A 27560-nucleotide genomic window follows, 5' to 3' on the forward strand; every position below is an offset into this window, starting at 1 on the left:
TTTTTTTTAATCTTTAGATGCAAGTCAGATTTTGTTATGGATTTCAGCACAAGCTTGTAGTGTTTTTCTCATTACCAGAGGAAAGCATGTGTCCTAAAAAAAATTAAAGGCTGTGTTCGGGGAGTGTTACTGATGAAAACTGTTATCGAGCATTTTTCTTTAAAATTATTTGTAAACAAGTTGCTTATTTGCTTCAGCGGTCCAGGAACAGCAAATGAAAATTGCTAACAGACAATATTCTCCAAATGCTCAAACTGTCAAGTGTTGGAATCCCTTAATATGCTATTGTTTGCCTTGGATGGTGTGGTTAACTAGTATAGTTTTAGATTAACCAGCAAGCAGACTAAATCCTTGAGAGGAGAGGGTGTGTTGGTGTGGGGATGAGGGTTGCAAGATGATAGGCAATTAGACAAAACTTGTTTTACTACATGAAATAGATACAAGGATCTTGGGTCAGAAGAACTTTCAAAATTGGGTTGAGTTTAGAAGGTCAAATTTTAAAATTTAATTTTTTAATATTTTTTCCTCAAACACTAGTTAAATAACTTGTGTAGTTGACTGTCTACTGTGGACAAATTTCAATAACTGTTGCAAAAATTAAATTGCAGGGTCGATTAGAGCTGAGCTCAGTTCTTATTTTCTAGTCTGATTTCTTAACAGTTCACAAAAGTGCAAATACACAACCATTTTGCTTCATCTCCCCTTCACAGAATGAAAGTTAATTGATTCATCCCATCTAATGTTAAATTATTTGGAACAGACAACAGGTTCTATGCACACTTTTCTAACCTGTATCTCTCACTTACTGGATGAACTTTTTGAACTACCAAAAGAATACTTTGGTAATAAATGTGTTTGAGATGAAAGTTGCACTTTTTTGTATGTTTGGACTTGTCAAATCTTATTTCACTTTGCATGTTTTATCCATGTAACAACCTTGCTGCATTGTTGTACAAGCTTGGAAGTATTCTCCAATTGGAATAAATTTTCAAATAAAGATATTCTTTTATGTGCAAGGAATAGTAACATTAAAATTCTCCTTTTATCTTTTCCTTGGAATCAGCAGGCTATTTGGAGAAATGCTTTTGCACTTTGGTTGATATCTCACTTAAAAGATAGTTTCTGGACATTGAGCTCTTTCATTGAGTTGAGGTTTCCTCTACTTTGCTCCCAACAGCAGAGCCCTATTCTCCAAAGAGGATCCAGGAACTGCGCCGATATATTTTTTAACCTTGCTTGGTGATCTGAGAATGTAATTTGTTAGGAATCCATGTCTGATTGTGTATTCCAAACCTGTAATCAGTGTGAAGAGGTTTTCTGAAGTTAATAAAATTCAAATCCAGATCCTAGTGGCATGCTCTGTTCTGATTCACTATTCCATTCAGTTCCTTAATGTTTTTAATTTTCTCAAAGTTTGTTTTCCTTGTTAACTTTTTAATGAAGATGTAACAACATAATATTTTTAAAACAGACTTCTGTGTTTTCATCTTTTATATTGATAGAAGCAGTTCCAAATGTAATACAATGTCATGACGTATAGATTTGGAGGGGAAATGTGCAGAAAAGTGAGTTCAAAAATATTTACAGAAAGGCATTAAAACATTATAAGTTAGTAATAAAATGAGATGTTAAACAATTTCTTGGTGTATTGTTAACACTGGAATAAAGACTTTACCAGCATGGCACAGACTAGGTTTAGTGCTGAAACATGTAATAATTTACCACTTGCTAATTACTTTTTTGGTTAAATTTAATTATGCAAACTGCAGGCATCAATAATAAAGAAATTAACTACTGTGGGTCTACTTAAAGTACAAATAGTACATGCCAATATTATGGTGAAGGTGAGGCAGATGCACTTGCATTCTTCCATTAAGTTGTAGCTTGCTGTTCCAAAATAAACAGTATGTATTCTTATTAGAACCTTAAAGGCAAGGGAAAATCATTAAATGCATGTTTTCAAATTTAACTGCCACAGTAGTCTTGGTGTTTGCTTATTTTTTTCTGTCTTGGTTGAATTCTTGAATGCTGCCATTTTGTTTGATATTCCGCAGGGACTAGTGTTTAATGTACTGTAAACCAGTTATCTGTTTCTGTTTGGTGTGGCAATAGTGGTGCAGCAGGTAGTACTACTGTCTCACAGCGCCAGCCACACAGGTTTGATCCTGTCTTCAGGTGTTATTTATGTGGTGTTTGTACATTCTCCCTGTAATTGAGTGGGTTTTCAGTTTCTTCCCACATCCCAAAGACATTCTGGTTGGTAGGGTTAATTGGCTATCATAAAGTGCCCCTAGTGAGGATGTGTGATGGGAGAATAAGGGTGGGACAGATGGGCATGTGAGAGAATGTGTTACAGAAAAGTAAGTGGACGAATTGGACTGATGGGATTGCTCTGAGAGCCAGATGGCTACCTCGTATGTCGTAACAAAGAAATGAGAAGATTTATCCTTTTAGCAGAGGTTGATGTCACTTCTAATCAAGTAGTCATTTTGGTTAAAATTTGGCTTGAATTGCCCTACTGTATTTGGTAATGCGAAACGTAAATCATATAGTTGTGTTGCATTTAAAGGTGTATGTCAGGCAGAATGTTTTGACCATGTTTGCAGCATTAATATGAAGAGGAAAGAGATTGTAGATGCTGGAATATGGAACAAAAAAAAACGGGCCACTGAAAGTTGAGTCTTCTAGTGTCCTGTTTTTCATTGCAGCATTAGTTGCTCCATTATTATTAAATGTATAGATAAATTTTTATCCCTGAGCAGTAATACTAAAATGACCACTAGACGTCTTTTGACAAATCTTATTTCTAGAGGAGTAAGGCATATAGAAATTAGAAGCAATATAATCCACTAGTCCAGTTTAGCTTTCACAAGTGTGTAGTTAATTGGGGGGAATGCTTGATGTTAATAAGCTATATTTGATATGATTTCAAGGTATCATTGAAATGTTTTAATTAATTTTATTTCTTTTGGGCTAGTTAATTCCTCTATCATTGTTAGTGTTTAGATTTGCATCCAAAGTGAGTCATTATTGCATTTGATTCTCAGTTAATTGCAAAATATTGTCTTGTGCAAAGTCACTTAATACAAACTAGGTTTCAGATGCCAACTTTATTGATTTTCAATTTCTGTTCTTCGTCTTTGCTTTTGTTCAGGTGACTGCCACCAACATCTTGAATTTCACACTGTGGTCTTTGGTATAAAATTTGACTAAGCTATTTCCTTTGTAGATGTTAGTCTTTATTGATATGATGAATTTAATGATGGTGCTATACATGGGTTTTAACATGAATGTAATTATGATTGAGATATTCCATAGAAATGGAGCCATGCTGTTGTTGGAGGTGCAGAAAGAATTATTGTAAGATGAATATAAAGTTAAAATCTATTTCACTCTACCTTGCACTAATCTGATAGAAGGGAAGACTGCATTCCATCAACCTCATCACAACAAAAAAAGGATTCAGTGGACATTTCTGGTCTTGTCTATGATCACTGCTCCACAAGGATGTATTTGTATTTATTGAAACTATTAGTGCTGTATTAATGGGCAGTGCACAATATGTTATAATTGACACCATCTTTTAGCATTTAAGTAAGTTAAATACAATGCAATTTTCTAGTTTGAATCTATTTTGCAAGTAAAAGAACTGGATGCTAAACCACCCATACCTCAAACTTGTGCATGTATAATATGCTCAATGTGCCATTTTAACTAATAAAATTCTTTGAAATATGCACATTTTGCTGAAAGCCTCTAGCTTCAGGAATGTTTTGTATTTCTGGATTATGTGCATCAATCCTCTGCTTTTGTAGCTAGTAAATTGTGTATTTAGGAAATATAGGTATGATAGGAAAGAGTGGACATTGTCAAACAACACAAACTTTCAAACAGATCTATAGAGGTGGTAACAGAGCATAAGAACAGACCCTTTGGCCCACAATGTTTATGCTGACCATGATGTCAATTTAAACTGCATATCTGGCTGCATGTGGTCTTTCTCGCTCAATTCCCTGCTTGTTCATGTGCCTGTCTAAATGCCTCTTAAACAGTTGCCAGCATTCTTTGGAGGCTTGTTTCATACTGTCAGTGTTAACACCATATACTTAGCATGTAATAATGTATTTGAGCAGCAGTTTACAAGGGGTGTAGGGATTATATAATTTTGTACATTTTTAGATAGGAGTATAACCCATTCCTTCTCCCAACATGCCACTATACCTGTCTGCACTGAGAATGTTCAAACTTCTATGATAAACCTCCACAAACCAGAACTGTAGGCAAATCATCTGGCATATTTCTTTCACTCTACTCAACTGCAAGCATAGCAAGTTCTGAGTTTAGATTTAGATCTTGGGGCTGCCATTTCTCCATTTGTTTTGGCACAAACAACTTCCATCAACAGAAAGGGTGTATGATTTGGAATTGAAGGCAGTGAAGAGCAATATAGGATTCCAGGGAAAATTGGTGATATTTTAAAGACAATGGTAAGGATGTTGAGTAATTAGCTTTGGTGGAGAAAGAGTATAGTATGTTGATCATCTGAAGGTAAAGTCATGGAGACGTCAGCATGAAAATAGGGCCTATCAAGTCCTTGCCATCAACTGCCCATTTACACAAATCCTATGTTAATCCTTTTTTTATTCTTCCCACATTCTCATCAACTCCCTGCAGATTCTTCCACTTGCCTACATGCTGGGGGCAATTTACAGCAGTCAGTTAACTCACCAACGCGCACATCTTTGGGATGTGAGAGGAAACCCATAGTCACGGAGAATGTTCAAACTTCATCCAAGCAGGCTACCTTAATAAAGCAAATGTATATCCGGGTTTGATTCACTGTATCCCTTATGCTGTAAAACATCTCAAGGAGTCTCAAGTTTTATTAAACAAAACTTCATACATGTTCAAAAGCTTGATCAAGGAGTTAAGTCTTAAGGTGTACCTTAAAGGAGGGAGAGATGGAGAAATTTAAGAGGAAAATTTCAAAGCTTCAGACCTTTCAATAAATTGCACTGCTGTCACCATTTAATACAGGAAATTTGTGTAGTTCAGTGGCTTCATGGCAAAATGATCAATTTAAAAACAAAAAGATAATTCTACAGGTTTTTATATGCAGCAGTTTTATCTTTGTATGTATGTTTTCTTGTAGAACACATAACATAGTACTAATGAGTACAAGTGAAGAATAATAGTTTGAATAGCATAGCTACCTCTGAAAGCATCTAATTTAAAACACTTTGAATAGAATATAATTTTGCAGTACTGTATGGGTCTTCAGATTTGCAAATTAGTTATTATGAAGTGTTATTTCTCCCTACCCAGTTAGTACATAATGGTCTCAGTCATTCTGGAATTTATCTTGGGTTGTAATGTATGTTGTGTTTTATTCCAAAAATACATTTTGGATCTGGGTAACCACAATCAAGAAAGCAGTATTCATTGCTGTGTTTGTACTCATTTGTCATGAAGCAGAGATGCAGTTTCAGTCTCTGGATTGTATGCAAGTAGTGTGTGAAGTAAATATGTGAAAGGATGAAAGTAACATCTCTCCATTTATCCTTATTGTATTTCATATTCTTTACATGTTGGTACAGTTGTTTTCCTAGTTGGGCACATTTAATATCCATTTGCTGTAATACAAGCTACACCACTTTTCCATTGCAGTCTGACTTTTTTTTACGTGAATTCAGAATCTTGGAGTTACTGATTTCTGCCAGGAATTTCTCAGTCTGTGTAAAGAAATATTTAACATCTGTCCCAAGTCAATCAACGAAGAAACTTGGCTTACTGGAAAACAGACATTTACTGTCTGAGATGTTGTCACTTTTATTTGTTGGGGAGAGCTCTCATGACTTCAACAGAAAATTCAAGACAGTTTCAAAGTTATTATTCCATTTTTCCTCGCAACATAGAAGATAGCCATTTGGCCCAGTGAGTCTATGCCAGCTGAGAGCATTCCCATCAATCCCATTCCTCCCACTTATTTCCCTGCAATATATTCTCTCTCACATAGCCATCATCTGTACTCTGATTATCCTACCACGCACCTACACTAGGGACAATTAACAGTAGCCATTTAATCTAACAGCATGTCTTTGTAATATAGGGGGAAAGTGGGGTACCTGGGAGAAATGTCATGGGGAAAATGTGCAAACTTCACACAGCACTTGAGACTGGTATTAAATCCAGGTTGCTGGATCTGTCAGGCAGCAGTACAACTGTCAGTCATAATGCAGGATTTTGACCCTAAATCTCAACAATTCCAACTCCACCCTCCACCCCCAACAGATGCTGCTGAGCCCACTGAGTTCCTCTAGCAGATTGTTTGTTGCTCCAGATTCCAGGATCTGCAGTCATTCCAGCAGTACCAAATGCTGTGCCACTGCAGCACTTGTCATCTGAATTGAGAGGAACTGCATTTTTTTTTGTTGGTGTTACTGATATTATCTGATGTCAAATTTGCAACGGAAAGATAGTAAACCTGATACGCCTGTCTGCAGTAGCAAATAGGATTGTGGTTTTAAGTCTTTAAGCTTGCATCTTGATTTGAATATTATGAAAGTCCAGGTACAATGGATATCTCCCGCAACACCCCCCCCCCCCCCTTTTTTTTAGCACCTGCTTTTACGATTGTTTTCCAACTGAATCTAAAGCATGTTAATCTCAATGCTGAACTACTACCAGAACTGTTGGTGCAGCACTTGTTGAACCATTCTGAAGATCTCCCATATGAAAGTAGAATGACGTGTTTCCATAAAATTTTGAAATTTCATTACTGAGAATAAATGTTATTATGGTGTCATTGTCTTGGTTGAGTGCCTGACCACTAGAACTGCTGTTTGATATCGTTTTTGATGACCAAAATTGATTGTTATTTTTGGTGTGTGCAAGCTATTTTAATGAGCAAGTGCTTTAATTAGTGCCTTTGGTATGCACGGAATAATCAAGTATTTAGATTTGGATCAATTTGTCATAGATGTGTTATATTAATGTGGTCCTTAATTTATCCTGAAGGATACCTGATTCAATTTGCTAACCGTAATCCTTATGGATTACTTGTGTGGGGTATACGTAAGTATTTATCCCACTGGCATCTTTACTACACATCTGATACTTAATTTACTGCTTTTGTAGCAGCACTGTTAAACAATTTTAGATGTTAAAATCTGCAATAAACAAGTTCTTTGCATTGTATGTTGGCTTTCCAATAACATTTCTTGGTTTTGTTAATGTAGCAATATTTAGCTTTTCAGTAACTTCAGTAGAACTGAAAAAGAACTTGCAGGCATTATGTACATAGGCTTAATCTGATGTGAAAATTGAAAATGTGAAAGTAGAAATAAAATACCACAAAGTAAAATTCAAACCTAAATTTATTTGTGATAACAGTTCATGCTCCATTAAAATCTTTCAGTATGAATATCAATCTTCATCAACATCAATGCAGTAGAATTTACTAGATTTGCATAATGTTAGACTATTAAGATTGGTCTGGATTGTTTTTGAAAAGGACTTTTTTTCATAGGGCATGGATATAAGAAAAACTTTGATATTCTTAATGTAATACCATCAATGGAAACATTCCTAATATTGGGCAAAAAGAGACTAGCCAAATAAAGCATTTAAGTTTGTTTGTTTCTATGTGCTTTTTTAAAAATCTAAGTGAATAAACTCATGTTGAAAATGCATACTATTATATATTGCTTGCTTGCAGCATAAGGAAAAATTGTTTTTCTCAGGCAAACGGGTGACGAAGTGGGAGTAAATGTAAACAATCTTGAAATAGGAAGTCAATTAAGTGACTTTTTAGAAATTCTTACACAGTATAATTGCCAAAGAATTGTTATCTTTCACTCCTACACTTAGTCACTGGTTACTGCATTTCAGCTTTTGATTACAGATTTGTTACTTGTGAACATGTATGAATAAAGGAATTTTAATGTTTGCAGCTGATGCAATTTATAATATTCTACGGTTGTATGTGGAAACACTTGAACCGATTTTGAATTTATGAATATTCATTAAGGTGGATCCATTTGCATCTGAGGACAAAAATAAAGAAATATGATCAATGTTCCTTTTTCTTTCCTTTTTCAGGCTGCAGATTTAAGTAAACCGATAGACAAGCGGATATACAAGGGAACACAGCCCACCTGCCATGACTTCAATCATCTGACTGCTACAGCCGAAAGTGTCTCGCTCCTTGTGGGCTTTTCTGCAGGACAGGTTCAACTTATCGACCCTGTAAAGAAAGAAACTAGCAAGTTGTTTAATGAGGAAGTAAGTGTTAATCAATGAGCATATAATCTTGTGACTGCATCAATAGTTTCCCAACATTTTCAGTTGTTTTTTAACTTTTAAAATCTTTTTGGGTGTGCTTTTAGCAGTCATAAGTTAATTCCAAATGAGGAAGTGTAATAACATACTGCAAGCGATCTTTAAATATAGAACTGCTAAGTCAAGGATCCTTTTGATATTTTCTGGCATTCTATCTTCCTTAAAATATTAGTTATAATTTTCTTTTACTGCATGTGTAACTTAATGCCACTTGCATTCAAAATCATAAAATTTAGCTGAAATTTAAAGTAATATTAAATATATGTATCAGTTCAAGAAACTTGTTTACTATCAAGAAAGGAAAAAAGTTAAGATTGATTTTGATCACCAGTAAATAATCATAAATGTTCATGCAGCAGAATTTGATAAGCTATCAAAGGAGTGCTAATTTATCCAAATTGAAGTGCCATTCAAAAACAAGCCTTGATTATATTTTCAGTAGGCTTAAGGGTGAACATTTATCATAAGCAGCATCTTGCTGTTGTATGTGTAAAAAGCACTTTAAGTTCTATTTCAAATATTTTCAGAACTCAGATTATTTTAAAGTTATTTCTTGTTGTGAAGAATTGACTGGTCTGCCCAGTTACAATATAATATAAATCTGGAAAATCAGCAATGTACCTCTTCTAAGACCCACTATCTTTCCTGAGTTTAGATATGAAGGAAATGAACATTTTCCTCTAGATAGAATTTGACCTTTTATTTTACAGCTAACGTATCACTACTTTTGAGATCTACCTACTTTGAGGTAAACCTAAAAAAAATCATTAGCATTTTGTACTTGTTGGCATGTACTAGGATGTTCTTTAAAATCATTTTGACTTAAACATGTACTTTAAGTGATTTTTCTTATTTGAGGTATCATTCAAAAGTCTTGAATCTTTTTTGCTGGTTGTTGGCAAAACTAACTTTATTTGACATTATAAAATTTGGTGCTGTTATTTCTAGTATGTCCTAGTCATCATGCATTTTTTAGTGAGGAAGTTCAGTCATTTCAGTATCTTCCTGATCTCTTTGTAAGGTCTAATAGTAGTTTAGTAGCTTGGATAAAACATTCTTGCAGTAAATTTAGAGGTTGGGGTTGGGTATCCAGTTGAGTATGGGTAGGGAATGAATGCAGTGCTAAATGGCTTTTTGTTGCAGACATGTAATTTGAAAGAGAATTACCACACCAGAGATGGACCTATTTACTTTGGGTGGGTTAGGGATAAGCTTCACACGGCAGGAAAGTCTTCACGGATGTGTGCCACAGACCACCAGGTCAGATAAAGGAAGAGCCAAATCAACTTGGTAGTGGAGAGCTCAGTAAAGTGAAAGTTCAAGGTTAAGAATTTAGTTGAGAAGAGTGCAGAAACTTCAGGAGAAAGTTTGGAAAAGTTTGTAGTGAAAACAACACTGAAGAAAAAGTAGATTGTGTTCAGCAATACAATGTACTGGGTACAGGAAAAATAAGACTTGGTAGAAGGAAAGAAGGTTAAAAATGCTGGGCGTAGGCTTACGTGTTAAGGATGAGTTTTTCATAAAGTAATGAGCAGTAGCTTGAAGTGAGATGACTACGTATGCAAAAATAAGTGGAAATTAACCTGCCAAACAGTTGAAAGCTATAATAAAGCACAGGGTTAAGCTACAGGGGATATAGTTTCTGAATTTGTGCTCAGCGGGAAAGCTAAATTAATGCTTTTAAAAAAAAATGCTGACCAAGTACATTTTCCTCAGTGCTGAGGGGTAATTTTAGCATTGTCTGCATGTATGTGTTATTAACAGTGCTGCTGTGCTGATTAAACTGCAGATGTCCTGCACTCCCCTAGTAATGAATTGTCCCATGGCTTGATAAGGAGAAGATGCCTATGATGGCTGATCAGGGCAAGCAGAATGGCTGTTCAGTGCTAAAGTGTGGGGAACAACACTGTGCCCTGACTGACACCAAGCCTGTTGAATGAGATGGAAGCCGCTGTCTCCCCCTCTTTGGTTCCCCAGAGATTTTACTATGGTAATGGCAAGGGTCAATGGCAACCATTGAGTTACCATAGTTGCCCCCTCTTGACTGAGCTGTCAGCGTTTCTTTACCATAGGAGTGAAAGCTGAGGGCAGGGATTCGCACTAGCCTTCCAGTACAACAGCATGCTGCAATGGGGAGGGGTTTGCACCACAGTTGAGTTAAAGTACAGATGGGTATATACATGTTCAACCTTGAATCTGCGCTCTCCAGATTAATGTTAACTGGAATATCAGTGTAAATCTCACAGCAACTCAGCTAACTTTTAATTTTTAAATGTAACAATAGGTAAAGGTTAAAGTAGAAAGTTAAAATGTTTGTTTTTACTTCACAATCCCTTAATACTTAATTTTGTGTTATTGTAATTTCATGGTCTAAGCAATAATTAAAGCTTGGTACACTGTTCAGACTCAGGCAACACTGTAACATTTTCAGGATATTTAACTGCAAACACCGTTGCCTCAGTCATTGACTGAATCATAGACTTTGACTTCAAATTTTCTACACTAAACTTTACCTCTGTGGAAATTCAGAAGTTACTGTTTGATTCATGCAAATGGCACTATCACATAATTGGAGCCAATAAATATTTTTCAGCAATCAGTTATAAAGGAAATCATTCCAAAGGGTTAAACACTATCAAGTAGGCACTATATGACAAGGAATATGTTAAGCATTTACTGTTGGCGGGGGATTTGGAACTGGCCGTTTGCCCAATAGATCCATGCCATTATTTGTGCTCTATATGACCACTTCCTAACCTCTCATCTAATCCCATTAACACACCTGGTTTATGCAAGGAGGAGATGAGCACCAGAGGCAAAAGATAAGGGAAGGCGGGATATACCTTAAATACTCTATCAAGTTCAGGGGCGTGTAGACTACAAATTTCTGAGAACCTTAATCTGACCTCTGTTCATCTTTATAAGAAGGCATGGCTACTCTAGTTGAATGGTAGCTAGTTGGCTAGCCTGCTGATAATTGGGGTTTGACAGTTTTTCCTGAGTACATTGCTAGAGATGGCTTGTATACTGCTTGGTTATTTAGCTACTACACTAGGGGAAACATCTAGCCTGTGTTGTTTGCCCAGACTATTCCTTCTAGTAGCAGATTCCACATCCTAACCACTTCGGAAAGTTTTTTTCCTCTCCCAAGCTCTCTAATGGGCTATTAGTATCTTTATTTTCATATGATCCTTAGTTTTGTCTCCCAAGTGGAAGCCTCTGCATATTACCTCAAACTTTCATAATCTTAAGTCTCCATTGGATCATCCCTCAGTCCTTCCTAGAGAAAGGCCAGCCTTTTCAATCATCCCCCTCGGTTCTAGTTTATTCTAGTAAATTACTTTTGCACCTTCTGCAGCCCTCTGTATATTGCAGAATCAAGCAGACTGTGGCTGGTGATTTGGAAGTGAACTTCAGGTATTCAACTGCTGGAAATTAAGAACATCCTGGATCTGTGCAGCCCAGGAAGAAATGAATGGCAAAGATCAGGATCCAGCAGCAGTCTTGTTAGGATTTCACAGCATTGGTAGGCAATCTGCCTGTATGATTCTACATCAGCCAGACCTGGCATAGGATTGGAATTCCCATTCGTTTGAGGATTCCTGACATGGAGGTTCAAATGTAAAAGATTGTTCTGTTTTCTTTAACATGTTTTTAATAGTTTAGGCTTTCAAGAAGGTGAAGTTCTGCCACTAGCTTTGCATCAAGTTGAGGGTGTTTCAGGGACAGGGCATCAGTAATATGCTGGCTGACACTGGGAGAGGGAGTCTGAAAACTATTGGATTCAATTTGTTATGGGTATTGGAAGATAAGGATGGAACTGGGGGGATTATCCAGATGTCAGGCTGAATTCTGTCCCTTATGCAACTGACCACAGTACCTGGGATATGGTATGACCAAACTGCTGTACAAGTTTAACATCTCAGATTTTCAGTTCATTCTGTAGATGTGCATTATTTGTTTTTTTTAAAGTTCTGTAGTACTTTTAAGGAGATCTGTGTACTTGCAACCCAATAGACACTTCCGAGGAGTATCTGCTCTCTTTCTTAGAAGATGTGCTGCCTTGCACTTATCCATGTTGAAGTTTTTGTCAATTATAAGTGTTCTACAGTTTCACTAACGTCTTCCTCTATTTTGCCCCCACCCACCTTTATTGAAGGAATACTCGCCCTCCCTCACACCCCCCCTCCACCAACTCTAAATTTGTATCATCTGTAGACTTTGCTTTCAAGATTTTTGCTTTTGATTCCTGTATCCAAATCAATTATGTTAATGGTGTGCATCAGTAGAATCAGCAGTAAACCATGTAAATCATTAATTCCTACTTTTTTTGTTATTGGATTAACCACCTTTAGTCCCAACATTGCTGTTCTTCAGTGAGCTTGCTATCCATTCTGCTATTTGTCTCTTATTGCAAACACAGAGGAACTAATTTTGTGAGAGATTGGCAAGTCCTATCATCAGATTGACAGAAAAAATACTAAAATAATAATTTAATGGCTATGGAAGTTAAAAGATGAGGGAGTAGCCTTGATGGATCTCATGAAAAGGGTACAGTGGCCAGTGAAGATGCAATACTGTAGGAGTTCTTGGAAGCAGGAGTAGTACCTTAGGATAACATACTTCAAAAAGCAGGATCTTAAGAGTTGCTAAACTCTTGCAAAAGGTTGGTGAAATTTTTTTGCAATGTAATTGGTCTTTGAGGGAATAATGGACATTTCTGATTGGAATTCTCCAAGTGAGCTTTTGAAATAATGCTACACAATAAATCTACAAGGTAAGGAAACATGAAGTGGATAAAAATCCTAATTAAATGTGAAAATCCAAAAGCTGTTGAAGATGGAGACACATCATAGTGGTAAACTGACACTTGCAGAGTTCCAAAAAGGCTGCTGTTGTGTATACAGATGATTCCAAACAAAGTTTGAAGTTTGCAGGTACACCCTGTTAGAGGGAGATTATGCAAACAATAAGCAGCAGGTAGAGTTCAAACCTTTCCAGATCTTTATTTTTAAAATTAGTTAATGAGCAGGAAATGAAATTTAATGTGGATAAATTCAGTGAGACTAGAAGAGGGAATTAGTGGGAGCATAACTGCCACTTGGCCTTGATAAGAATTAAAAGAAACAACTGAATTTTGCTGTGTAGTCAAAAGGATGGAACACGGGTCTCGAGACATTAGTGTGAGCAAGGTCATTGCACTTGCATACAGGAATGTTCTGAAATTTTTCACAATCCTACAAATATTGAAGTGCAGACAGGAAAGGACAAGCATATGAACACTTAAAATCCAGGCTAGGAGACGTTGAAGGAATTGTTTATTCTGAGGGAAGACATTAAATATTCCAATTAGACACAAGATCTATGACAAAATATTTTAATGATTATGAGCAATGGGATCCTGAAGACAATACTACTTGGTGTCATTTAGGAGATGAAAGGCTGTTACTCAAGTATCAAGTTCAGATACATTTTTGCTATTCTTATTCTCAAGGTGAATTGTTAAATTTACTAAACAAGACCTGGGAACTTTTGAGATCTTAAGTTCTGATACGTGTTTCTTCACTGTAATCCATAGATTTATTGGAGATCAAATTGACTACCCATGTCCTTTCATTCAGCATTCAATAATATGCAGTTAATTGTTCTAATTATCAAATGTATAGCTGTTTATTCTTGCTTCAATGTAGTTGAGAAGATTTGGCATAGCAGAACTATTAATTGTTTTATCTTTTTTCCCCTCAGAGGTTAATAGACAAGTCACGAGTAACTTGTGTAAAATGGGTGCCTGGCTCGGAAAGCCTCTTCTTAGTATCTCATTCCAGTGGCAGTATGTACTTGTATAATGTGGAACACTCCTGTGGGACCACTGCACCACATTATCAGCCACTGAAACAAGGAGACAATTATGCAGTTCACACTTGCAAAAGCAAATCTACAAGAAACCCTTTACTCAAATGGACAGTTGGTGAGGGGGCCCTGAATGAATTTGCATTCTCTCCTGATGGGAAGTACCTTGCTTGTGTAAGTCAGGATGGATTTCTTCGTGTGTTTAACTTTGATTCAGTTGAATTGCATGGCACAATGAAAAGTTACTTTGGAGGACTGCTTTGTGTGTGTTGGAGTCCAGATGGAAAATATATTGTAACAGGTGGAGAAGATGACCTGGTGACCGTGTGGTCTTTTATTGATTGTCGTGTAATAGCCAGGGGACATGGACATAAATCATGGGTCAGTGTTGTTGCATTTGACCCTTATACCACTAGCGTAGAAGAAAATGATCCTCTGGAGTTCAGTGGGAGTGATGAGGATTTCCAAGACCAAATCCACTTTGGCAGAGATCGAGCAAATAGTACACAATCTAGGTTGTCCAAAAGGAATTCTACAGACAGTCGCCCTGTGAGTGTCACTTATAGGTTTGGCTCTGTGGGCCAAGACACGCAGCTCTGTTTATGGGATCTAACGGAAGACATCCTGTTCCCCCATCAACCGCTTTCACGTGCTCGGACACACACAAATGTGATGAATGCCACAAGTCCATCAGGTGGAAATGTTACAACCAGTACTGGAAGCAATGGCAACAGTAGCATCACAACAACACCCAGCAACTCCTTACCTCCTCCCCTTCCTCGATCAAATAGCCTACCGCACTCTGCTGTTACGAATGCTAGTAACAAAAGCAGTGTCATGGATGGTGCAATTGCTTCAGGAGTCAGTAAATTTGCGACTTTATCACTACACGACCGCAAGGAAAGACACCATGAGAAGGATCACAAACGAAATCACAGCATGGGCCACATTTCCAGCAAAAGCAGTGACAAACTAAATCTAGTCACCAAAACTAAAGTGGACTCTGCTAAGACTCTGGGAACTTCTCTCTGCCCTAGAATGGATGATGTACCCTTGTTAGAGCCTCTTATCTGTAAAAAGATAGCACATGAAAGACTGACTGTTTTAATATTTCTTGAAGACTGTATAGTCACTGCCTGTCAGGAGGGATTTATTTGCACATGGGCAAGGCCTGGTAAAGTGGTAAGTCTGAGCTCTTAGACCTAAGTTTTATAATATATAAATAAAAAAATCTCTTCCTCTTTAGAGCAAATTTATTATTTTCAAAAATAACTTTTTGACCACAATTGATTTCCTTTTCACAGGCACTCAAGTCCAAAATTAATTTTAATTGCTCAAAAATTGTTCTGTAGTAACTTGTTTTTAAAGCAATGCTTGATGTTTCCAGTCAAAAATCACTTCTGTGATACTAGCTAATAAATGATGAATGTCATAAATTAATATTTTAAATTGCAAAGTGAAAAATTGTGGTTTCTTTCAACTATGCTGAGCACTTCAGTTCCAGATTGTGCAGGGTTAATGAAAATATAATCTTCAAAAAACATTGGGCCATCTTTTATTGTGATTAACATTTGGTATGGTTTGTCAGATTTATCATATGCCATTGATTTCCTTCCCTTCTCCCCCTCCACACCTTCCTCATGGGATAGGCATATGAGGATACTTCGCCTTGCAATCACACATTGATTTTGTGTGTGTGAATATGTGAAAAGCATTTTTTCAAATAAAGGTTAAGTGCTTTTAAATGGAATAATGTGTATAATATTTTTGTCTTTAAACATTGGGTATATTTATAATGTCCTGTATCAACTAATTGTACATCTCTGTAAAAAGTTGTGCATGTTTAAATGATCTGGTGTGTACCAGAACAGTACACAATTTTTACAGTGGAATTTGGTGAGGTGTAAATATCTTTTAATTCACTTTGAACAAGAACCAGTGAATACTGCTGGTGTGTATTAAATAGATATATCTTGTACATATAATTGTTGTTGTTTCAGTTCTTCTGACTGTGCTAACGAGGTTTAGAATAACTGTTATAACATCGAAAGTGAAAACTTATTGGATCAAGAATTACAAGCTTGATACAGCCATGAGCATTGTGGTCGGTCTTGTGCATGTTTTTTTTAAATGTGATGTTTGAAATCTTGTAAATACCAAAAAAAACTCTATACAATTAACTCTTTTTAAAAAAAAAAATTTGATTTCTTTTGCCAACTAAAAATGCTGACTGCACTATTTCAGTTTTAATTATGTTGGAAGCATGCTGACAATCAAAGATCTTCAAATTTGATTAAATTCACTGAAATGCAGAAATTTAATTTTGGGAAATTGAGGAAACCTTGTACAATTTTTAAGATTTTTTAAAAACCCAAATCTCCACTTTTAAAACTGACATCCCATTGAATTTGTTTGATCTTTGGAAAAGATTAATACTTATCCAATACAGTATCAAAAGAATTCTGTTATGGAGTTTCCGATCTGTGTAAATTTCATACAAGCATCTTCTAATCCCATAAGTTTCAACTGTGAAGTGTCAGATATGTTAATTATTCTTATGTAACTCATTGTTATAAAAATGCCTTTCCAGTTTAGTTTTTTACATAATTTCACAAGTGGTTTTTATTTAAATTAATATTGTGTTAAAGATTTTCTCTTATTGATGAACTTTATTTACATAATGTTTGATTTAACAGTAGAATGTTCAGGCAACCAGCTTCTCTATTGTATGAAATTACAGCTTCTAAATCTGTAACTGAATTTCTGAAAATATTCCAGTTGTTTCTTAAATAATTTTCATTGTGCAGCAACCTGCTGTAACAGTTGATCTAGATTAACATTACTCATTAAATTTCTTCAAAGAGGGCACTGAGTTGAATAAACTTTCTATAGATGGTGTGTTATCCAAAATGCAAGTTATTTTCTGAAGTCTATTAATTTAATTAATTTCAAAATTAATCTAATTTCAAAATTAATATGTAACTTGTATTTTATGAAATTGCAGTTTCCTAGATTAAATAGTGGGGAGGCAGTTTTTAGGATAATGTGTGTTAGCAATGATTTGGTAGATAGCAATTTCACTTAAAATTTAAGGTAATGGGTTCAAAACCATGAAAATCCAAGGAATGAAGAAATCCTCCACTGCCATTTTGTGGATCAGATGTTACACCAATGTTCATTACATTCTCCAAGTGGATATAAAAGATCCTGTGGTACTGTTTCAGAGAAGACCAATGGAGTTGTCCCTGTTGTCCTGGCTAATATTTGTATCTCAATTGATATGATATATGCATTGTGGTCATGATCACATTACTGGTTGTCCATAAACAGGCTGTGTTTTCCAGGCAAACAAAATACTCTAAGTACCACCAAATGTTTTGAACACCAAGATCCATATAAATGTATGCTTTTGTGCTCTCAATATTTTGAAACCTCATTTTTATCTCAAACTATTTTCCCAGAAGGCTAACCAAATAAATGCTTGTCATCCCATTCCAGTTTCCTTTACTTGAACAGCTTTTCTAAATAAAAATAGGCTGTGAATGTGCTGACATTTATTGTATACTTCAGTTGCCCTTGAAGTTGGTGGTGAGCTACCATCATGAAATGCTGCAGTTTAGGTAGCTGAAGTACTGGTATAATGATAATAAGGGAGTTCTATGGTTTTAACATGCTGATGAAGGAATGTCAATGCATACACAGTGTATGTGACTTGGTCGTGGTGGCTCTATATGCCTGTTGCCCTCATCTTCTAGGTGATATGTGGGTTTGTGAGATACTGTTGAACTATAGCCAGAATGGAGGAAGTGAATAAGTTGGTGGATGTGGTGCCGTCAGGCATGTTATTTTGTCCTGGATGATGTCATACGTTATTGTCATTAGGGATGAGCACTACCAGGCAACTACAGAATATTCTACCAGACTTTGGACTGGTTTATGCAAGTCTGGTTTATGGAGTGGTGGGGTAGCGGGGTAAGGAGTTGGGGTGTCAGGAAGGGGATTACTGGTCTCAGTACAGAGTCTGACCTCATAGCCTCATTACTTATGGGATGATGAATTATGCCAGAAGTGGCTGAAAGTGTTAGCATTGGACAGCTGGAACCTTAGTAAATGAGGGAAATAGCTCCACATCTCTTGAGCCAATCAGATGGAAGGATTGTGAAATAAACAGCTCGAGGACTTGTAGAATGGATGTACTTCATGGGAAATTAAACACAAATATAGAGTCTGAATTGACAAAAGGCAGAAAAAGTTTGAGGTTTTAAAATTATTATTTAAAAATTTCCAACAATTAAAACCAGATTGTTGACAGTGACTATCATTTACCATGTCAAATTAAGTCCAAGTACCATTTAAGTAACAAGGCTTTGTGGTGAGTTTGGTTTTTGTCTGCTGCACAAGTACAGCAACTTGGCAAATGCAGTGCATTTTGGTGAGGAGGCATGCACAGAGATGCCATTTTAACAGCTAATGGAGCATCCATGGAAACCTTTCAATTTTTCCACACATTTTGTCTTGCCTGAAAATGTAATGGCATCCATAATTATTAAGTAAGACATTACGATCAACTGTCCAGTGGTCCATAAGCATCTTTGTTGGACCCTGTAATTACTGCTACTGTCTGATTTCATCCATTCCTTAAGTATGCCCTCTGCTGGGGGTCACAGATGTTTTCAGTTTTAGCACAGTTATTATTGTCCATGCACTTTTCAAGGAAACTTTTAAGTAAACAGTCATAGAGTGCAGGTGATCGCACATGAAACCACAATTCCACTGGAGGCTGCTTTGAAATGGTGAAAGTTGTTATTTAATTGACTGCAAAATCATTGTTAAAGTTCATTTTGAATACAGCAGTGGTAAATATTGTAAGCACCCTGGGGAGTGTATTGCTTTGTCTATTACAGTTAAAGGGAGGCAAATGCTGCATAAGCAAAAAATAACATTTTGGAAACATTGGAGGCTGTGATGTTGAGATATTGTAAAACTGATATTTGAAAAGTGTACAAGCGGTATATTAAAATTAGTATCACCAGTATAGGTCCTTATCTCCTTTGGAACACTGGAACTAATTATTCTCTTTAATATGAAAGACAATCATTGTAATTGAGATAAACTCTTAATAATCTTCCACCTAAATTATTACTTGCCATATAAAATTTTTCATCGTATGTTTTTGCTATTTAGTGGCTCTGTTTCTTAATGCTACATGCAGATTGTTATTAAAATACAAAAACAAAAGCACTTTATGGTTGTATATAATTTTTGATTTTTGTGGGAAATTGCTCAGGGATCATTTTTTTAGAAATTAATGTAACAGATTTTTAGTTGACAGTTTTCTTCCCATTCTTACAGCAGCTGACCACTGCCATTAATTTAGCTTGGGGTTTAGTGTAGCTGAGTGGACTTCACACTATCTTATCTCTTGACATTTGCACTGCCAGCAAAATACATGTTTCAATAAGATCTGGTATTGTTTTTTTCTTCTGGCATTGCTCTACTTAATGGTTGAGGGGGACAAAAACAGCCATTTAATTTATACACTGACAAATGGAACTCCTTGGTCAAACTGCATTCAGAGAACTGAGGACCTTAAGGACCTCAATGTGATGATTATTTTTAAAGTGTGCAAATTTAAAGTCTACTGGAGCAGCCTGTGATTCTGCTTTCAGGTGTTGCTTGTTATTGCAATTCAACTTGCAATACTGAATTTTATGCAGTGTTGGTTTGCTGAATTTTCCTCAAAATGCAAACTCGACCAAATTGTCATATTTCACCCAGATTAAGAAAAATGTGTTAGCTGTTATGATTTGATGAAAAGGTCCATCATTGTGCAGAACAAAGTGTGGTTAATACAGTATGAATGGTGAGTAGACCTAAAAGAAATGTTCCTTTCTCCTTTTGATGATTTTGTCATCCTTTGCTTGCATAACAAATTATGAATAGATCATAAATTTTAATGTTGTAAAACATTAGTCTATTTAAATGTGTATGCATAAAGTTTCTAAGAAGTATTCTGATTCTCCAATAGCTTGGAAATATGAAGTGGTCTTGTTTTAATGTTCATTGTCATTAGTCATGGTTCAGTTGCTAGAAGGTATTTTATATTTTTAATCTTGGAGAATCATAGAAATTTGCAGCACAAGACAACTAAAAATGGACATTGTGTTAATGCCACTTACCACTCTTGGTCCATAGCCCTGTAGGTTAAACAGCAGGTGCTTTGAAATGTAGTGAGGGTTCTTCTTCAACACCCTTTAAGCTTGAGTTCCAGATCCCACCTCACTTTTCCCCTCTAATCCTACTACCATTAACTTAATTGAAAAGCTAGAATTCTGTAATAAAAACAGAAAATGACAGGCTATTGTCCTGAAATGTTAACTTTCTCCCAAAATGCTGTCACATATACTGATTAACTCAAATTTCAGTGTCCCATTTAAGAGGAAAAAAGGTCCTTTTACAGTTTACCCTTTCTCAACAATCTTATTTAAACCTCATTTGATTTTTTCCTTTCTTCCAAAGAAGAAAACAATGCTGGTCTCGAACTTCTGGTGACTATACAGCTATGGCAGTGTTTTTGTAAATCTCCTCTACGCTTCGACCCTTCCTGTAGTGGTGACCAAAACTCCACTCTGTAACACATTTTATACAATTTATAGGTTGATTCTAACTTTGCTTTCTGTGCCTTGGCCATTAAAAGTTAGTAACTCATAACACACCTTGTCTATTATCCTATTTTCAGAAATTTGTAGATACACATGCCATGTTATCTCTTCTCTACACTTTTACTGTATATTTCTTTTCCTTGTTCGACCATTCCAAATGCATCACCTCAGATTTTTCTGGATTGGATTTCATTTGGCAGTCTTGTGCCTTTTCTAACTCATAACTTCCTATAGCCCGGAGCTATTACACTTGCTGGTATTGGCAAACTTAATGACCTATCTATTTGGGTCTAATCCCTTGTGGACCATAAGCATGTAGCCTATTCTGAGCCCTGTAGAACTTCATGCATCCTTTCAGTTGCTAGAATTCCCATCCATTACCCATTGCTTTCTGCCATTTAATCTACCTTGCCACTTTTTTCCTTCGGCTTTTACTTCTCAATCAATTTGGAATATGGGATCTTTTCAAGTACCTTGCTAAAATACATATAAATTATGTCAAATGCTCTGCCTTCATTGACACTCCTTATGTCAATGTTTACTTAAGTCAGTAAGACATGGCCTTCCCTTGTGCTGTCATTCAGAAATTTTAAGGATTTTCCCAATAACATTATGCTGGCTGGTTTGAAGTTATTTGATTTATCCCTTAATTTTTCTGCGCATTTCTAATACACATTCTTCTGCAGTGCCAATGCTTTTATCACCCCTCTCTTTGAAGACAGGTGCAAAATATTCATTCAATACTTTACATGTATTTTGCCTCCACATTCTACACCTGAATTCATGCTTCCTCCACATGGCACATCTTATCGATAGGTCTGTACCAACTGGTTTTTGAGAATGCAGAGGTTAGGAAAATTGAACTATAGATAATTCACAAGTTTCACATGGCTTAATGTACAATGTTTATTGTTCACTTCTTGAACCAGCGAGTATAAGAAATGCCATTTTAACTAAATTGGATTTCTTATGAGAGAACAAATAATGCTGCTTAAAATGATTTTTCCCTTAAAGGATAGCAGCCCTTTAAAATTAGTTAAATATGTCAAAGTCAGCAGAAACTCCTGGATTACTGTTCTGGTCATGGTGTGCTTATTGATTTGGCCCTGATAAGATGCCCAAGAATGATGGTTCACTGTATATGAAAATTATAAAATGTTAGCAGAAGATTAACACTTGGCACTCTGGAACCCAATTGCAATTTCACTTTAAAATTTGGAATTTAATCACGTGTAACAATCACTCACTAATCACTGAAGCTTCAGATGATTATCTTAACCAATGCAGATTATGAGCATACCTAGAAAATATTTGAGCTTTGCCTACTAGATAATTCAAACCTCACTCCCACTTCAGGCAATTAAATCCTATTTTGCATTTCTGGTGCATGATTTAGTGATGTGGATTTTTTAACCATGATTGTGTTTAGCTCTAATTTATCTTAACAGTTGTAATTTATCCCGCACTCCACCTCCCCATGGCAACCCTAAAGTAAACCTGATCTGAGATGATCCCTCTTGTCTGCATCTGAGTTCTTAATTTTAAAAGATGAAATTGTGAAATTCGTATTAGTTTAGTAGTGGTGTAAATTTAGAACAACTCTAAATCATAAACTTTAATTTAAGCAAATGCCACTTTGACTAAAATATTAAATTGATTAACGTGGATTGGATTAGTATGTGTGAGTATGTTGCTTTTGTGTAATTCTCTGCTTGAACCAAATAACCTGGGGGGAGGGGGTTGGAAGCTAAGACTTGTAAAGTAGCATGTATGCATGTGCGTATGTTTTCAGGATAAGAATAGTCACAAGTTCCATAAATATTTCCATTTGCTGGCTGTCTATCAACTTGATTCTGTGTTGTGTGAGTAAATTTCAGCAGAATTGTATGAGGTTTGCGAGGGAAATTGACTCTTAACTTGGCTCCAGATAGTTTGCCATTTAATACCATTAATTTGGATTGGAAAATGTCATCAAAACAATATTTTGTAGTCCATATTTGTGAACATGGGAAATATGAAATTGCTTTTGTATGTTTGTGATGGGCAATGTATTGGTAATCCAAACTATACCCCATGTGTTCTAATATCGGAATTGGTCATCCTGGTATAAAATATTTTCAAATGGTTTGTTCTTAAGTGTACAGTAAAAGTCATTTGATTATCAAATTTTATCTGGAGCCAATCACACTGTAGAAACTGAATAGTATTTTCTATGTAAATACTTTGGTGTCTGTACTGGACTTGATGAATTAGTTTAATTTTCATTTGAGTTTTCAAGTTCATATTGAAACCAAACTTTAATTGTCAGGTTCCCAATTATCAGGATAAAGTTACTAATTTACCTACACCATTGTGCCTCATCAGAAAACTTGAAACACTTAATAGGTCATAGAGAAATGAAGTAATGTTTCATAAGTGTCAAAGATATAACAATATGAAATGCTATGTTTACAGGGCTTGTCATCCCAAAACCAAGCCAATTCGCCGAGTGGGACTGTAGTATAGCTGTCGCACTACTGCTTGCAAACCTTCGCTATGGGATAAGAAGTAATGACATTGGAGCCAGGAGCTGGTCTTCAGCCACAGCGCTTTTCAAATTTTATTATAGTGGTTATTTTGTTCAGGATTCTGCTGTGAATTGTGTAGAACTAACACTGGGGAACAATGTTGACTGAAAACTGTTGACGTGGGCTTATCTATTCCACTAACCTGAATAACTGTTAACTCCAAGGATCTATTCCCTTGGTGTTAGCAGTTTTATAAAAATAAACCAAAAACCATTTTACAAATCTTAACTTTACACTTTTCTTTGATCTTTTCAGAGTTGATGTAGTTTAATCAAATGTATAGTGAAAATATATTAAAACAAAACTATTCTATTCACAGTACATCAACTCTGAATTTGTATCTCACTTATGTCCTTTGCACTGATTTTTTTTTGCTTTTCGTTTTTAAATTGAAATTGGTTGGAAGGCAGCTTGGAATGCACTCAGTGGAATTGAGTCATTACTTTAAAGGTTTGAATTTGTGATTCAGGAGATGGATGTTGCAATCATAGATTTATATTAAAATAAAGTTGCACTTAATAGTTTAATGCAAGTAGAGAGATACTCATGGGATGTGCAAAAACTCCCAAAACAGGTGTGTGGTGGACAAAATTTTTTCTGTATCTATTAAACATTTATTTTAATATTGTTTCAAATTGAACCAACGATGTACTATATGTATAAATATTGTTCATGTCCTGGAGCAATGATTATTTACTCTAGTTGAAGTTTTGTTTTAATGAAAGTAGTTTCTAATTCAGAAAATATATACATAATCTTGAATATAGTTTTTCCGTTCATTTTTGGTTGTAAAAAGAGTACATTTGGCTGTAATTAATTTGTTGAATTAATTGTTTGGTACAACAGGAAATCTTTGTATTTAAAAAAAAAATTAAGGTTATATCAGCTGTAGAGTTCTCTCAGTGAGTATTTTAAGTTTCTGAGCTTTATACTTCTGTGGTTGATGCATCGCCAAGGTCCGAAAGCTAGCACAGGGACCTACTAAATTCCAATTCATAACAGCTATATTGAGGAATTGGTTGATGTATTTTCTTTCGTGGGTTAGAATTGCTGGATCATGACGGACCTTCATCAATGTAAGAGAATTTAGGATGTGCCAAACGTTTTACATTTGTCATAGTCTAATTAGGAATTGCTCTAGGTTGGATTATGTTGCATCATAAATTCGCTGTACATACTGATGCTTATTTCTTGGAAGAATGTAAAAGTACAGGCAAAGCTTGAATAAATACCCTGCGTACTTCTTGATTCTTTTTTTTACTTGGGTCTTTTTAATGTGTATTTTTAAGTCTGCACTGAGAATTAAAATTAAGTTTTTGGTAAGAGATCTGTGTACTTTTGCTGAATACAAAAATTATGAATTCACTTAAGTATGATTTTCTAGTATTGGTGTTTCTGATAGGTTCATTTATAACTTTACTTCAGTGAAAACTGAGAAACTACTGCACTAATTTACTGACTGGTGTATTAAAATGGAAAGTTGGTGCCAGATGCAGAGTCCTCGTCTAATCAGATGTTATGTGGATTTGAATTTGTAATTAGATATGAATGTGTGCCCGTGCAGTAGAGAGTTTTACATTTTCCAAAAACCTCATTGTTCCAAAAGAATATTTCTCCTGTTTTGCTGTTAAACTTAACCATTTAAATTTGGGTTGCAGAAGTGCTTCAAAATATATTTACTATTATAATGCTTGTTTAAAAATATTTAAAACAAGGCATTTTGAAATACTATATAATCTACCTTTTTAAAAAAAGTTGATTTTCCATTGCATGTAAGCAACTGTTACAGCAGTTCTTATTAATACCCATCACTAACAAATTCTGTGCCTTAAAATGGTAATGCCTCAGACATTGCTTAAACCAAATGTGACTTATGAATTTCTTTGATTTATCCTGCAAAGTTGATTCTTTTCAGTTCTTGATAGTATACTTGTGTTTGCAAAAACGTTAGTATGCCATGTCTGTGATGCTTGTATCAGATATTTTCTGGTCATTGTGTTTTGCAAGGGTAATCTTGACTATTTATGGCTCTGGGGAAAAAAGATGATATAACCTTGCCTTTGTTTAATTTTAAATGGCTAGCATAAAGTGAAATCTTAAGAATTATTAACTAGTTAATAATCACTAATGCCTGTATTTGAAGATTACTTACTGTTATTTTTCTTATTCCTTGAAAGATCTTCAAAATAGGGGCTACTTGGGACCTAAAGGGAAGAAAAATTGCTTTATAATATATTTAACACCAGGACTCTCCAACAGTTTTTAATATCATTTATCAACACAAATGCAATAGGAAGGCCTTCATATCTAGCCACAGCATTAGAAGAGGTTGGTATAATCGTGGCATAAAATATTACTGGTGCAGAACAGTCCACAAAATTAAGATTCTGGGAGTACAATGTTCAAAACACTATGCTAACTCTTTTGACTCAGTAATATTTAGCTGACAGCAGGAATGCTGAACAGCTGAGGGCTGTCAGGTATGTTTCATATCATCCGGTGATATTATGATGAGTCACTGTCTTAGAATTCTATAAGCTTCAAGTTTTTCTGGGTCAAAATGGAATAATGAATTATTTCTTTCTTCATCCTGTGTGTCATCATCTCATTTCATGAGTTTGATTTATAATTATGTATATTTTTCCTTTCTGTGTGCTTCTATTCTGAGACATCTTCCATCCTATGTGGCTTTTCTTATTTTCTCCTGTTGCACAAATCTTTCATGAGAATGACTTGAGATCAAAAGAAGGGCAAGTTAATACTCTCTTCACAAAATACTAGCTATGCATAATAGGGAAACCTATGAGATCTCAGTCTAAATGGCTCTTGAAAATGACCTTGCTATATACTTGAGATATTTGGATGTACGACAGATTTTCAGCCTGTCGTGAGAGCAAAAAAAGATGCTGGAGGAACTCAGCAGGTCAGATGGAGGGATGGTCCAGAGATGCTGCCTGGCTTGCTGAGTTTCTCCAGCATCTTGTTTTTTGCTCCAGCATCTGCAGTCTCTTGTCTCTCAAGTTTTTTTTTTAAAAACTCCTCCTTTACTCACTCTTGGCTAGTTGATGGAGTGGGCTACTGTTGCACTATGCTTTCATCTGTACTTTTGGGTACACGGGTCAATGGGGAGTTTTCTATTTAGCTAATCAATATCTAAATTAGAAGCTGGTTTATGTGAAATAGAGGGGAGAACACCCAAATAAAAGACATTTGTTCTTTTTGTAAGGGTTACCCTTTACTGGTAGCAACCTATCAAAATAGTTTAAGGAGCTATTGAAATGGTGGTAAATAATAACAAAGACCATTGAGTAAGCATGACTAATTGCATTGAGGTTTAGGAAAGATGTTTGTGGTATCAATAGATCTTGATGTGTTAAGAGTTAGATATTAACCTACATCCGCTACTCTAAGGGGCATACTGCATCAGCTATCTATGAAAAATTCTGTATGACTGCAGTCAGGACTTCCATCACAGAATGGAGCAAGGGAAATTAGCCATGACATTCTGAATTTACAAGTGCTTTGCCTACAAATTGTAAATATGTTCACAAATATGAACTTTAATTTCCCTGTTTATAAAATAAAACTTCTATTTTTCTTTGTCTATTGGCTCCAATTTCTTGAAATTTTACTGACGAGTTTAATTAAAGTTAATCAAAATGGCTGCCAAAACTAAAGGTTTTTGTTTTTCTTAAAGTAAAAGCTGATCTTGGACAAAAGTATTTCTTGGGGAATTCATCCAGATCTATTTTTTTTCAACTTGCATGATCTAATCTGCAATCAACAATGGCTAGCCCTTGGAACCAAATCTACCCTAAATTAGAAATTGTCACTGTACTAAATATCCTATGTAACTTTTTTTATTTAAAAAAAGAAATTCTCACATTTTGATTGGGTTTAATGGATAACCATTGAGAGAAATAACTATCAGTAGTGATAACTGAATCTTGTTTCTTATGATCCAGATGCAGAACTACTTTGGCAAGTTTCCATAGCAGGTATGTAACTTGGATTAACAATTATTGTAGAATGTGGTTGCCTGTATGTTGAAATGAAATGCTGCCAGTCGTTTTGAAATGGTGTATATTAACATAAATTAGTTGGTCAGATAGTAAAACCTATTTGTGCTTGATCAAATTCT

General features: G+C 35.5%; 1 protein-coding gene across 2 annotated transcripts in view; it reads left to right on the plus strand.

The window, feature by feature from the left end:
* LOC127576068 (WD repeat-containing protein 20) overlaps nucleotides 1–24664 on the plus strand; it is a 37654-nt gene extending 12990 nt beyond the window's left edge. The window contains exons 2-4 of one of the 2 annotated variants that reach the window (XM_052026414.1): nucleotides 8101–8283; nucleotides 14086–15372; nucleotides 23307–24664. In XM_052026414.1, the coding sequence (XP_051882374.1) occupies nucleotides 8101–8283; nucleotides 14086–15372; nucleotides 23307–23357 (1521 nt within the window). In that variant the 3' untranslated portion in view covers nucleotides 23358–24664. Of the gene's footprint in view, nucleotides 1–8100; nucleotides 8284–9050; nucleotides 9083–14085; nucleotides 15373–23306 lie in introns of those variants that run through there. The other variant, XM_052026425.1, reaches the window with a different exon arrangement.
* Nucleotides 24665–27560: the final 2896 nt, after the last annotated feature.

Source organism: Pristis pectinata, chromosome 1, assembly GCF_009764475.1.
Source record: "Pristis pectinata isolate sPriPec2 chromosome 1, sPriPec2.1.pri, whole genome shotgun sequence".
NCBI classification, from domain to species: Eukaryota; Metazoa; Chordata; class Chondrichthyes; order Rhinopristiformes; family Pristidae; genus Pristis; species Pristis pectinata.